Source organism: Fusarium redolens (assembly GCF_020744475.1).
Source record: "Fusarium redolens strain MPI-CAGE-AT-0023 chromosome Unknown BKA55scaffold_4, whole genome shotgun sequence".
In the NCBI taxonomy this organism is placed as follows: domain Eukaryota; kingdom Fungi; phylum Ascomycota; class Sordariomycetes; order Hypocreales; family Nectriaceae; genus Fusarium; species Fusarium redolens.
Window position 1 is genome coordinate 772915 of NW_025763667.1, and position 13023 is coordinate 785937.

The following is a 13023-nucleotide window of genomic DNA, read 5'->3' on the forward strand; positions in this document are numbered from 1 at the left end:
ACACTACCCACGAATATCGTCGACAAACATGGGAATCTCCGACTCACAGTCACCTACAAACAATTTAAGCACAGGTACGTATTACCTCAACCATTCTCCGGTCTTTAGTCATGCTGGACCTGCTCCAGCAATACCCGACAACCGTCCCATCATTGTGTCGGGTCCCTCTGGCGTGGGCAAGAGTACACTGAACCAAAGGCTGAAGGATAATCACCCGGCCATCTTCTCCTCGGCTGTCTCGCACACAACACGTAAGCCGCGACCTGGCGAGTCTGAGGGAGTAGCCTACTTCTTTCGCTCCCCGCCCGAGTTTCAAGCTATGATCATGCAAAATCAGTTCATCGAACACACTTATTTCAGCGACAACTACTATGGCACAAGCAAGCAAGCCATGACCACGTTGATGAATGAGGGGCTGACCCCCATCTTGGATATTGAGATGCAAGGCGTCAAGGCAATACAATCTTCAGGCTTGGAAGCTCGCTAGGTCTTCCTCAAGCCTCTAAGTCTCGAAATACTCGAAATGAGACTTCGAGCTCGCGGAACAGAAGATGAGGCGAGCATCTCGAAGCGTTTGGCGCAAGCCCAGCTCGAGCTTGAGTTTGCAGAGACTGGAGTTCACGATATCATTATTGTCAATGATGATCTTGAAGTGTATCGGCAGCTTGAGGACTTTACTTTTCAACCTTCAAACAAGTACTAATTGGGTAGCTCCTCTTGATTAATAATTGGCATCTATTCACATATACACCGCAAGGTTTAATGCCAACTCTGTGACGAAATGACCTTCTATTTACCATTCAGGACATCACGAGCGATAAATATACGCTATTAATGTTAAAGTATATTATTGTGCTACTCAAGTATCTCAATGGTGCTACTATCTGCCTAACTCCTGATGTGTAAAGTTGACTTTCGATTTGTCATGCAATAACTTACAAAGACGTTCATGTCATGCCAACCAATTGAGCGGCGCCACGCACTAAACAGTATCCCTTTTGATGAGAAATGCGAGGTTTGTCGAAGAGAGCAAATGTAGGGGAAAAGGCACAGCGTGGTGCTCTTTCGGATCATGGCGCGATGATTCGTCATTTCATTCTGCCATAGAAGACTAGGAAGAATTCAAGATGGCGGGATAAAGGATGAAGCGAGGATCATAAGTCCCCGGGGTGGCCAAAATTGATCTTGTGATTGCAGGGAAGTTCATGAACTTATTGTTGCACGACAAAGCAATTGTCAGTGATAGGTTGGAGAGGGCATATAAGGAACTCGAGGAAGTCTATTAGGTATTTACCTAAGTTATGGACAATTTACCTAATTTATGGCTCACTTTTCGTCCCTAATCCATCTGCCCATCCAGCGTCGATTGATCTCCTTCGCTTCTTCCACCATCCCAAGCTCTAGCAACAGCTGAATAGTACCCCTAGCCGCGGAAAATATAGCTGAGCTAATCCAAGCTTGAGTCGGCGCAGTGTGCTCACCGATAAAAATAGTGTTATGTTCAGTCTGATGATACGCTGGGATGTAGAGGTTATGCTGCTCAACATCAGGGCGACACCACGACGTTGCGGTATGTTCATCTTGTAACCAGCACAATCTCTCATAATCTCCAGTGTAAAGCTCGCGCGCTTGTTCCCCGTGAAGACTCACGATTGCGTCGAGAACAGCTTGGACGTGCTCTTCATCAGAAAAACTAACATATCGATCACTCCAGTCTCCACCACGATAGTGTGTTATAAGCCCAGGTCGGGACTCATTCAAGCCGTAGACAGGATAGTATAAAGCGCCGATGGGTCTGCTCTCAGGTACAGAGTATCCGCCAAAGATAGCTCGTTCACCCTTCTCCCAGAAACGCTCGGAGAAGAGGAGGGAGACTTTGCAGGCGGATTTGAAGCGAACCCCTGCTTCACTGATTGCGCGGCCGAGGACGGATGAGAATGAGGGGAGGTTCATGAAGCGGGTCATTGTGAATGGAACTGCCATGATTGTGTAGTCATATTCCTTAGACTCAAACGTTCGGTTCTTGACGCTGGGGTACCATGAGAGTCTTGTTCGAGTTTGACCATCTTCGCCCTTAATAGACTCAAGCTTTTTGATCTTGCGATTGAGAACTAATCGGTCGGAAACATGAGGGATGAAGGCATCCGTGAGTCGATTAAATCCTCCATCAACGCACTTCCACTCCGTCTCGCCCAACGAGTCTTTAGTCCCATCTAGTGCAAGATTCGAGTTGTGCACCATTTCATCCCAGAGGACATCATAGTCAGATGCTGTCCAAATAGCATCTGTGACGTTCTCACTGGCATGGAAAGATTCCCTCATCATGCACTGCTCACTCCAGTCGTCGTAGCCCTGGTTCATGACGAGCTTGTGGGAGCGCCAGACATCGGCTTGAATTGCTTTGAGCATAGTCTCGTTTTTGAGGATCTCGTTCATGCGATGCTTGGTCTCGTTGTACTCGGCTGATACCATAGCTGGCGGTCTCGCGAGGCTTGAGTTTACAATAATGTCCGCTCTTGTTGGGATTCTGCCATCCGGATGGCGACCAGTTCCCCAAGCAATAAGCTCATTAGGATGATGTTGAATCCAAGGAATAAAGTCAATTTTCCACTTTGAGTCATTGCCATTCATCTCGTTAAGAGTCTCAGCCAATTGGAAAGTCAACCGATGCTCCGTATACTCATGTGTAGAGTTATCGCTCTTGTAAGTAACGGTATACGGCAACCTCATCGGGCCCATCTCAGCAAACTCCTGCGTACCACCGACGAACTTGGTTCTGAAACGCCCGCCGACTCTGTCGCTAGCTTCGATGATCTCCCAGTTGTGAAGACCTACGCTGTCTAGCATAAGAGCGGTGGTGAGTCCAGACACCCCGCCTCCGACAATGGCGATGGAGGCATTGTGGGCTTTGGAGATTGAGGTGCAGTTGAGCTTTGCGACGTCGTCGAACCAGGCTCCGATTGAGTCAAAGTTTTGCATCTGAGCCTTGTTGGTACAGGAATGGGTTTCTTGGTGAGCCGTTGGTGGTAATGTGCTGCCATGTACTGTGCTGAAAAATGGCAGTAGGAGAACTGAGGCCCCCCAGAGCCTACCGACCGGGTTGACCATATTGAAGATTTTGGAGAGGTCCTGAGAAAATAACAAGAGGTTAAGGTCTGGATGGGCTGCGATGTCCATCGAGCTATAAGTAATCCCACTTTGGGCTATACGCCTTGATCACCGACATTGAGAACTGTACAGCTACGACAATTCATATCGACCTTGATGGCATCAAATCCATAGTGAAAGACCTGAGATCAGAATAGGTGCCTTGAAGAAGGATATGCAGTCCCATAGAATATGCACGGCAGTTGCATAAGTGGAAGCCAATGGGCCCTGATCTGCATTGAAAAGACCCTGATGGCTTGGCGCCAACCCCATCAAGGGCACCGACGCCGGACACAGCACCTAGGATCACCGAAAAGTTGATAGGACTGATGGAAACTATAAAGTAAAACTCATTTAACGGTGTCGTAGTGCAGCAGAACTACTGTCTTGCAGCCGTGGAGCTTTCCCTCCGGGTTCATGGAGTAGACAGCTGGGGAATGACAGAAAGCCCAACACTTCGATCCTAAGTGATAGCAGTATTTAGGGTGATTTAGGACAATTTAGGGTAATTTAGGATAGACTTGGAAAGCTTTCTGACCGGATATCTCTCGCCCCAGACATCAAAGAGGTTGCCGATAAGTCAAGAAACACGATTGTATTTAATTGATCAAGGAGCTAAATGTCTATTTCTGTATATAACGAAAATGTTCAATCTAGTTTAACCGTAAAATAAACTCTAACCCGGCCATGTATCTCTACCAATCAACTTTAGACTCTCGGTCCCCAAAGCCTCGCCCTCTCCGCCTCAAACCCAGCCTTATCCTCCACAGTAGACTTCAAGAACCCAATCTCCTTCCAAATATGGATATACTTCCTCACCACTGTTTCCGAAACAGGTCCAACGGCCGACAAAGATTTCGAGTGCTCAAGCGAATGCTTCACATCGAGAACGAGACCACCGCAGGCCATGCGCAGGTATGTGTCTTCGAGGAAGTCTGCGAGTAGAGCAGCGGGGTTATCCTGCTGAGGAGCCTTGCGCACCATGTCGAGCCATTGTTTGAAGGGGACTTTGTTGGGAATGCGAAGGGCGTCGGAGAGGATGTTGTTGACGTCGCGCCATTGTTGACCAATGGGGTTGTCGATGTGGTAGATTGGGTAGGGAGTGCGGTCGGAGAGGATGAGATCGGTGAGAGTGTCGGCGATGTCGTTGACTGGAGTCCAGTTGAGACTGCCATCGACGTCGGGAAGAGCATTCAGAGTCTGGGAGGACTTGATGAGGAAGCCGAAGTGCTCCATGGGGTTCCAGTAACCACTTGTCTTGGATCCAGCGATCTGACCAAGACGCACGACCATGGGACGGAAACGATCAGTGTACTTGTGAAGAGTCTCATCAAGCATCCTCTCACAGCCCCATTTCGCTTCAGCGTACCCATTGCCCAACAGTGAGTCAATGGTAGTTCTCTCCTCAGGCACAACGATCTTGCCAGTCTGACCAGCAGCCAAACCCCACTGTCCAACAACACCAATTGACGAAATCATCTGAAAGCTGAACTTGAAGTCTGCAGGACGACTCGAAGCACACTTACTCCCAAGATCAAGAAGATTGCGGAACACCTGGAACTGCGACTCAAAGCCCGAAAGTGGACGCTTCGCACTCATGGGCCAAGCATTGTGAATGATGTGCGTGACAAACTGGATCAAACACGCGTACTCGCTATCCTTTACTCCAAGCTTGGGCTTCGAGGTATCAGCTTGGAAGATTCGCACCTTGGACTTGAGATGTTCTGGGAAGCGAATGCCCTTGTCTCTCATAGCCTTGTACTGACGAGTTGTAGGGTCTTCTCTGTTGGGGCGATTTAGACACACGATGGTGCGGACTTCTTCAAGTTGCGCGAGGGCGTAGACGAGATGGCTTCCCAAACCACCTGATGCGCCTGTGACGAGGACGACGCTTTCGTTTTTACCCAGAGGAGGACCATCGGCGGTTGAAGTGGGTGCTTTGAAGCCAGCGGTGTACTTGTTGACAAGTTCAGTAATTGCTTGTTCGCGCGCGGCGAGGTTGGAAGTGTCGCTGTGGGTGATGACTGTTTCTTGCGCGACAGCTTCAGAGACTACAGGTGCAGGAATGGCAGCAGGTTTAGTAACTGGAGTTGCCAAACCCATCTCTCTCGCCAACATAGTCTTCAGATCACCAACAGTTTGACACTCCAAGAACAATTGCTCATGCGCAATATCCAGACCAAAACTATCCTGGAACCGACTCGCAATAACAAGTGACAGAAGAGAATCAACGCCACAGTCAGCAAAATTCGTCTCATCATCCAGGTCAGATCTTGCAACACCACTCTCTTCAGAAATAATCTCAAGAGCGCGCTCAAACTCAACTTCAGCTGATTCAGCGAACTCTTCCTGTAGCTCTGGAGTAGCGCTTCCAGTGGTAGTCGTATCACGACCAGAGTCACTAGCTGCAGACGATGAACTTCCAGAAACATCTTCGTCTGCGTCGAGGAAGGTCCTCAGATCTTTGACGGTGGGATGTTCGAAGAACAGGGCGTTGAAGTCAAGATCTATGTCGAGTTCTTCTTGGAAACGAGCGGAGATGGTGAGACCGAGAAGGGAATCTATGCCGACGTCGGAGAAGGTTGTGCCGTCGGTGAAGTCGGAGACGTCAATTCCGCTTTCTTCTGAGATGATGCGGATTGCTGTGGAGAACTTTGGTGGTTCGACCTTTGCGGTTTGTTTGTTCTGTGTTGCTTTGGGAGCGGATTCTTTAGGTTGTGAAGGAGTGTTTCGGTGCTTGTCTTGAGTTTGGCGTTGAGGTTGGCCCTTCTTGCCGCTCTCGATTGACAGGATGACTTTGAGGACTCTTCGAGGAACACCCTGGATCTAAGAACTATCAGTACCTCACCAAAACACCATCATATGTGTATAGGGACTTACCGCGATCTGACCAAAGAATGCGACAACTCTATCCTGGTCAAAGATCGTCACATCACCATACCAGAGCTTATCCTCTCCAGCACGCATCTGAGTATAAGTAGTGTACTCCTTCTCAAAGTCCAAAGGCTCGAAAAGCTCAAGAGATCCCCAGCCATGGTTCATGTAAACGTCAACATCAATGTCAGTGTGATCATTGCAATTCATAGCAAAACCACAAGACTGAGTAAGAGCGTCGATGACGGCGGGATGGGTGTGGAAGTCACCGTCGCGCTTGACGGTGCCGAAGCTGATCTTGCTGGATGCTTCGAGGGTTTCACTGTTGAGGACTACTTCGTCGATGGCTCGGTAGTCATCGTGGAAGCGTGCGAGGGGGCGGATCATGCGGTAGGCCATGGGGCGATTGAAGCGTGCGCTTTCACCAGTGGTGATTTGGTTGCGAAGATTCTGCATCTTCTGCTTGGTGTTGCGGGCTTCGCTTTGGAGGGTGTCTTGATGGCTTCGATCTTTGAAGCGGACTACACAGGCGGAGTGCTCCTGCAGACTGCCCTTGTTCTGTCAGGTTGTAAGCATGTGCACTATTCTTATGGCTAAACTGATACTTACATCGAATGACATAAACTTGATTGAGACTGATTGAGATGACCAGTCTGCCTCAGCATGTGCCTGGATAGGCTGTCGAGATCCATCACCACGGAGGATCAAAGCCTTTGAGACAGTCATGTCCGAGACAACGACCATATCGTCTTTCTGCTGCGGCTGATATTTCTCAAGCAAGTACTTACCCAGAGTCAATGCGATATCAGCATAGACAGACGGCGTGCAGAGAGGAATTCCATCAACCTCATGACCTTGCACAAGCGGACTCAAGTCCTTGCGAGCAATATCAGCCTCGACAACAACGTGAGTCTTTTTAGAGTCACCACTCTCCTCAACAACACTATGAATGGTAGTGCTCTCAAGCTTGGACACATTGTTGATGACCAGAGGAGGCTCGCCCTTGCGCAGCGTCCAGTCATGGACGTACTTAATCCAGTACTCTTTAAGATCCCAACTATAAGCTGGAAGATCGATGACTGTGTGTGCGCCAGGAAAGTTACTCTGGTAATCAGCCCAGTTGATATTTGCTCCAGCGTCATAAAAGCTCTTAAGTGCTGCGGATAGCATGTCCCATGGTGCTCGGCTGCGCTGGAGAGACGCGACACAGGTGATCTGTTGACCAAGAGTGGGCTTGACCATACCCGAGACAGCTGGGTGAGGACCAACTTCGAGTACCATTGAGCGATCGTTGATATAGCCGTCGCGGTAAGCAGTGGTTAAAGCGGTGAGCATATTGACTGACTGTCGCGAGTGTCTAGCGAGATACGAAGCATCGAAAGGATTCTCATTGTCGATGACAGTGCCTTCCAAGGGGCATAGAACAGGGATTCTGGGGTCGGAGAAGGTCACCTTGCTGGCTAGCTTCTCCATGTCGGAAATCACTGGCTCCAGCTGAGATGAGTGGAAAGCGTAAGGGACCTTGAGAAGCGTGGTCTTGAAGCTAGCAGCAGTAAGTTGTTCCTTGACCTTGGAGATCTGCTCATTCGGGCCAGCGAGCACTGTCTCGATGGGAGAGTTGATACAAGCAGTCTCGTACTCTTGTCCCTTCAGAGCTTCAGCGATCTCGTCTTGGGATCCTTTCACCACAAGCATGGCATGAGTACCGCGAGTACACTTCTGCTCAAGCAACTGCGCTCGGCCTCCAACAAGGAAGAGCGTATCGGTGTCTGACAGAACCCCAGCGACATTCAGAGCAGCATATTCTCCAAGACTGTGTCCGACAACAGCAGTTGGAGCAATTCCCCAAGAAGCCCAAAGTTTGCTCAACGTGATCTGGAGACAAACACTAGCAAGCTGAACCAGCGAAGGCGCAAATTTGCTCACATCAGGCTCATCAGATTGAATGAAAGGGAGCATAGAAGGGAATCCCAAATTCTGAGCAATCTGGTCAAGTGAAAGAAGCTCATTTCGCACGAACTCATTCTCTTCAAACAGCTGCTTTCCCATTCCAGGGTATTGAGCTCCCTGGCCTGTGAAGGTGAAGACCACCTTGGGTGCAGCCTTGGGTCGCGTAACGCCACTGTTGTTCTGAAGAGCTGTTTCTATCTTGGAGCAGATGTCTTCGGGGGTAGAGCCAGGGATGAGAATACGGTGTTGGTGGTGGATGCGACGTGCTGTGGTTGTGTAGGAGAGCTCGGCGAGGGAGACGTGAGAGTTTGTGCTGAGGAACTTGAGCATTGAGCGCATGTTTCCTTGGAAGGAAACACCACTCTTCGCGGTAATGGCGATGGGGAATTGAACGCGAGAGTCATTACCAGCGATGAGTTGCTTCTTGGGTGGTGCATCCTGGATCAGCAACGCAGAGTTACCTCCCGCAGCACTGAAGTTGTTGACAAAGACACGTCTGGGGTTCGTCTCTGTGCCTTTCTTCCATTCTGTCGGCTCTAAAGCAATGCGGACGTTGCGCTTCTCGAGATCAGTGGGGAAGCGGTGGTTGATCTTGGTCTTGATACCGCAGTGTGGAACGATCATGTCCTTCTTTAGCATTTGAAGGACTTTGATGACACTACAGACACCAGAGGCAGCTTCACCGTGGCCGATATTTCCTTTTGCTGAGCCGATGTAAAGCTTTTGGGCATCTGTACGGGCGACTTTGCCGTCCCCTAGAGGAGGTGCGAAAGTCTCGAGGACACTGGACATTTCGGTGGCATCACCAGCTTGAGTACCTCTGTCATCGCGTTAGTAAGAGCCATTAGTGGGAACTGTGTCGACTTACGTTCCGTGCATCTCAACATAGCTGACTGTATAAGGATCAACAGCAGCCTCATTCAAGATCTTGTTAAAGATAACCCGCTGCGCACCAACATGCGGACGCGTGATCGACTCCGACTCAGCAGAATGGTTCGTATACGCACCAAGAACAACACCCAGGATCGGATCATTCTCAGCAATCGCATCATCAAGCCTCTTGATAATAATAGTCGCAACACCTTCACCTCGACAATATCCATCAGCACCATCGTCAAAGGTCTTGCAGTTACCAGTGCGCGAGAGAAAGTGTCCCCTGTCTAGACCAGCGTGATAATCAGGGTTGGTCAAGACATTGGTACCGCCGGCGATGGCAGTGTCGACGTCGCCTTGCCAGAGAGCGTTACAGGCAAGATGGATACCAGCTAAAGATGATGAGCACGCTGTGTCGACGGCGTAGCTTGGACCGCTGAACTTGAAGAAATAGTTGATGCGGCCGGGAATGAAAGCTCTGTTTCCGCCGGGGATGTAGTACGTGTCAATATTCTGGGCACTGTTCGTTTCCATCCAGTCATTGCTGGTGACGCCATAAAAGATACCAACGCGATCAGGACGAGTGGAGGGGGTAGCATCGGGAACGATACCAGCTTGTTCAATCGCCTCGTAGGCTGTCATGAGAGCTAACCTCTGCGCGGGATCAATCTGAGGAGCTTCTCGTGGGGAGATGTTGAAGAAACGAGCGTCAAACTCGGAAGGGTCATCTAGCCAGCAACCAAATGGCGTAGCGCTCGTGTTCTTTCCTGCGCCGGTTGGGTCGACGTGTGTTTGTTGATCCCAGCGAAGACTTGGAACGGGCTTGTGAACGTCGAGACCTTTGTAGAGAAGATCCCAGTAGGCTTCGTTGTCCCTTGCACCGGGGAACCGACCAGACATGGCGACGATAGCAAGCTTTGGCTTGTTTGTGCCGGCATTAAGAACGCTTGGGGCACTGGTAGGTTGGCTGGGCACAGTGGTTTCCGGGACGAGAGAGCGGAGGGATGTCTTCCTGAGAGCAGTGTAGATCAAATGCTCGGCATTCGAACCAATCGATTGAACACTAAACTTCTGAGATTCAGTAGCCTTAAGAGCCGCTTGAATATCGTCAAAGATTGAACTCCATCGCAGAGGATGAAGAAGAGCTTGAGCGATTGCATCTTCCAAGAGTGTCGCGAAGCTTCGCTCTTCAGGCTTGAAGCCTGTGCTGGAGAGAAGAGGGATCTGTTCCGATGGTGAAACAGCCTTGTTCAGCATCAAGCCATCAACAATACGTCGAGCGTCTCTCTGAGAGTACAGATGCGGCGCATGGTAAGCACCATAGATAGGAATAGCTTTGGACGTGATACTCTTGGAAGCAAGATAATGCGTGAGATCGCTAAGACGCTGAGGCGGACCGCTAACAGTGATGCCATTTGGTACATACGCACTGATATAAGGCATGCTAGTCAAGACGCCGCCATCCTACAAGATTATAACATTAGTATCCAGTTTCTGTTCCAGTGTGCAGTGTCACTTACGTTGGCATCCCAGAACTCCTGGACGGCTTTGGCTGCCTTTTGGCCAGGGACAAGAAGAGCCCAGCTTCTGTTCAAGTCTTGGTTTGGATCGACTCTTCGAGCTGTATCGGTGACGAGAAGACCTGTTCGGAAAGCTGCGACGACTGATGAAACGGCCATGGGGATCAAGTCTGCTGTAAAGCTACTGCAACTGACTGCGGCAGCTGCAAAAGCGCCGGTACAGAGACCAACGACCCTTGTATTCTGGGCATCATACGAAGAGATACCCGCTTGGCTATAGACAACATGAGCCCATATTCTTGATCAATCTTGGAGTTGGTTACTCACCTAATGAATGTACCAAGCTGATATAAAGTCGTCATCGCCATATCAAGCGCAACGCATCGCGGCCCGCTCTGATCCCAAAGAAGAAGATCTTCCTGGCACGTAAACCGCCGAAGATCCTTTCGAATATTATAAGGGATCTTGAAGAGCTCAGAGCGAAGGGCATTGTAACTCTGGTTCAGAAACTCATGAAGAAAGAGATTGTCGCGCTTCTGGAGGAGGTGCTGTAAGTGGGGTTGAACCTCAAAGGTTTGGTCTCCGAAGAGATATAACTTCATCTGAGTTGCCATGAAAAAGGTGTTGAATCTTGTTGATGTTTTGGTTGAAGTCTATGATGTCTTGTCTATGGTTACTTCTCTCTTTACTCTTGATGAGACGGTGCCTCTTTTATCTACCTTCACATCACTCCCATTTCTTCTCTTGACCTTATTTCATCGTCATCTTCTATCAGAGATCATCATTATCTTACTCGGAGTCCGGCAAATCAGACTCTCAATGCTCTGAATGCCGTCATCACGGCCCCCCATTGCCGACGTCAACAAAGAAGTTTCATTCCCGAGACTGAGCCTCATCATACCCTGATAACGCACATCTGACCCAAAACAGACATATTACCACTACTGTCGCACAAGGAATCAGCCCTGTTCCTGTATTAAGGGTTGTAAGACGGCGTCCGAGTCTCGGGAATTAGATCGGTTCAGCTCGGGAACTTCACGGCGACCAAGGACTTCGGACGCCGCTTGATCTCGTCATCTCTCATAAAGCCTGATACTATCACGTTGAACTCTCTCTGTGTTCAGGTCATCGACATACGTGAAAGATGGACAAGACGGATAGAGACGCTGTCATTGAGCATGCTACGCAGGTTAAACACCTCGTGCATGATCCTCACAGCTTCCTCACCGAGTTGGTCGCTCAGCAACAGCAGTATCACTGCGTCGCCTGGCTTTGCCACTTCGACATTCTCTCCAAGATTCCGCAGCCACCAGAATCTATCACCTATTCTGATGTCGCCACCAAGGCCAAAGTCCCGCTATCAAAGCTGCGGTCTGTAGCGCGCATGGCAATGACCACTGGTTTACTCTGCGAGACCAAAAATGGCAAGCTTTCTCATAGTAACCTCTCTGTACAGTTCGTTACCAATGTCCATATGAAGACACAGCTTCTTCATATCTTCAATCAGACTGTTCCTCTCATGGCAGGCTTGATTAAAGCTACGGAGAAATGGGGCGAGACGACTGCGACTAATGAGACGGCTTACAATATTGTTCACAACACTGAGCTGGCGTTCTTTGAGCACTTGAAGACACAACCTGATCTCAATGAGGGCTTTCAGGCCTACATGAAGAGTCGTGCTGTGTCTCATACTGGCTCTAACGTTGAGCATCTGCTGAATGCTTTTGACTGGAAGTCTTTAGGCCAAGCCCAAGTCGTCGATGTAAGTCTCCAGCTCAAATACAGGGAACAAATACTGATGATGGACAGATTGGCGGAAGCAGTGGCTCAACGTCCATCATGCTGGCGACGGCGTTCCCGTTACTCAATCTCGTTATTGAAGACCTCTCAGAACCCATTGAGAACGCCAAGACGCGTATCTCTGATCTACCATCAGACATCAAGTCTCGCATTGAGATCAAGGCATACGACTTCTTCACTCCCCAACCCGTCAAAAACGCTGATGTTTACCTCTTGCGCACCATTCTTCACGACTGGCCCGACGTTGATGCCATCAAGATCCTTCAAGGCATCGTCGCAGCCATGGGTCCGTCCAGTCGCTTGCTGATCATGGACATGGTGCTGCCAAAGCCAGGTTCTGGGTCTCGAACCTTTGAAGCGGCTTTGAGACAGAAGGATCTTACTATGATTCAGTGCTTCAATGCACAGGAGCGTGAAGTTGAGGAGTGGAATGCCTTGCTTACCAAGGCTGATCCGAGATTGAAGATACAGGCAATTGAGAGACCTGCTGGGAGTGAGTTGTCGGTCATTGAGGCTACGCTTGATGAGTCTCCGGGGCAGCCGGCGTGGTTTTAGACGATTTTATAGACTGATCCTAAATGAGGTGTGTCTCGATTCGCCTACTCGTGCTTTTTTGTGTGATCGTGATACTTGTCGTGATGTTCTGGAGATTGAGTGACGGCAGTCAGTTCCAAGGGCTTCTCTCTACAGGATCAATGAGTCTAACATGCTGCTCTACTTACGTCGTCTCCGCTTGTTGGTCAGCGGGAGAAGTGGTGAAGTTATATTTCCATGAGAACTGCCTTGTTTCATCACGCTCCCCTGACATCCCAACGTATCGCGTCGGGATCGCGAGATCACTGGTCAGTCGTGATGTTGA

The 13023-nt window shown here is 49.6% G+C and overlaps 4 protein-coding genes across 4 annotated transcripts; 2 read left to right on the forward strand and 2 right to left on the reverse strand.

Moving 5' to 3' along the window:
• Positions 1–28: 28 nt before the first annotated feature.
• Positions 29–1286, forward strand: BKA55DRAFT_591165 (guanylate kinase; the record flags this gene model as incomplete). Its single annotated transcript, XM_046195199.1, has 4 exons — positions 29–74; positions 129–448; positions 488–652; positions 1254–1286. The coding sequence occupies 4 exons, from the start codon at positions 29–31 to the stop codon at positions 1284–1286; spliced, it is 564 nt and encodes a 187-aa protein (XP_046052800.1).
• Positions 1287–1325: 39 nt separating this feature from the next.
• Positions 1326–3252, reverse strand: BKA55DRAFT_559985 (uncharacterized protein; the record flags this gene model as incomplete). The annotated part of the gene is made up of 1 exon (XM_046192050.1): positions 1326–3252. The coding sequence occupies exon 1, from the start codon at positions 3175–3177 to the stop codon at positions 1327–1329; it is 1851 nt and encodes a 616-aa protein (XP_046052801.1). The 5' UTR covers positions 3178–3252.
• Positions 3253–3855: 603 nt separating this feature from the next.
• Positions 3856–10978, reverse strand: BKA55DRAFT_591167 (uncharacterized protein; the record flags this gene model as incomplete). The annotated part of the gene is made up of 6 exons (XM_046195200.1): positions 3856–5973; positions 6028–6579; positions 6631–8791; positions 8840–10308; positions 10365–10638; positions 10692–10978. 6 exons carry the CDS (start codon positions 10976–10978, stop codon positions 3856–3858), a joined length of 6861 nt encoding a protein of 2286 aa, XP_046052802.1.
• Positions 10979–11508: 530 nt separating this feature from the next.
• On the forward strand, positions 11509–12719 carry BKA55DRAFT_504496 (O-methyltransferase-domain-containing protein; the record flags this gene model as incomplete). The annotated part of the gene is made up of 2 exons (XM_046187100.1): positions 11509–12126; positions 12174–12719. 2 exons carry the CDS (start codon positions 11509–11511, stop codon positions 12717–12719), a joined length of 1164 nt encoding a protein of 387 aa, XP_046052803.1.
• Positions 12720–13023: the final 304 nt, after the last annotated feature.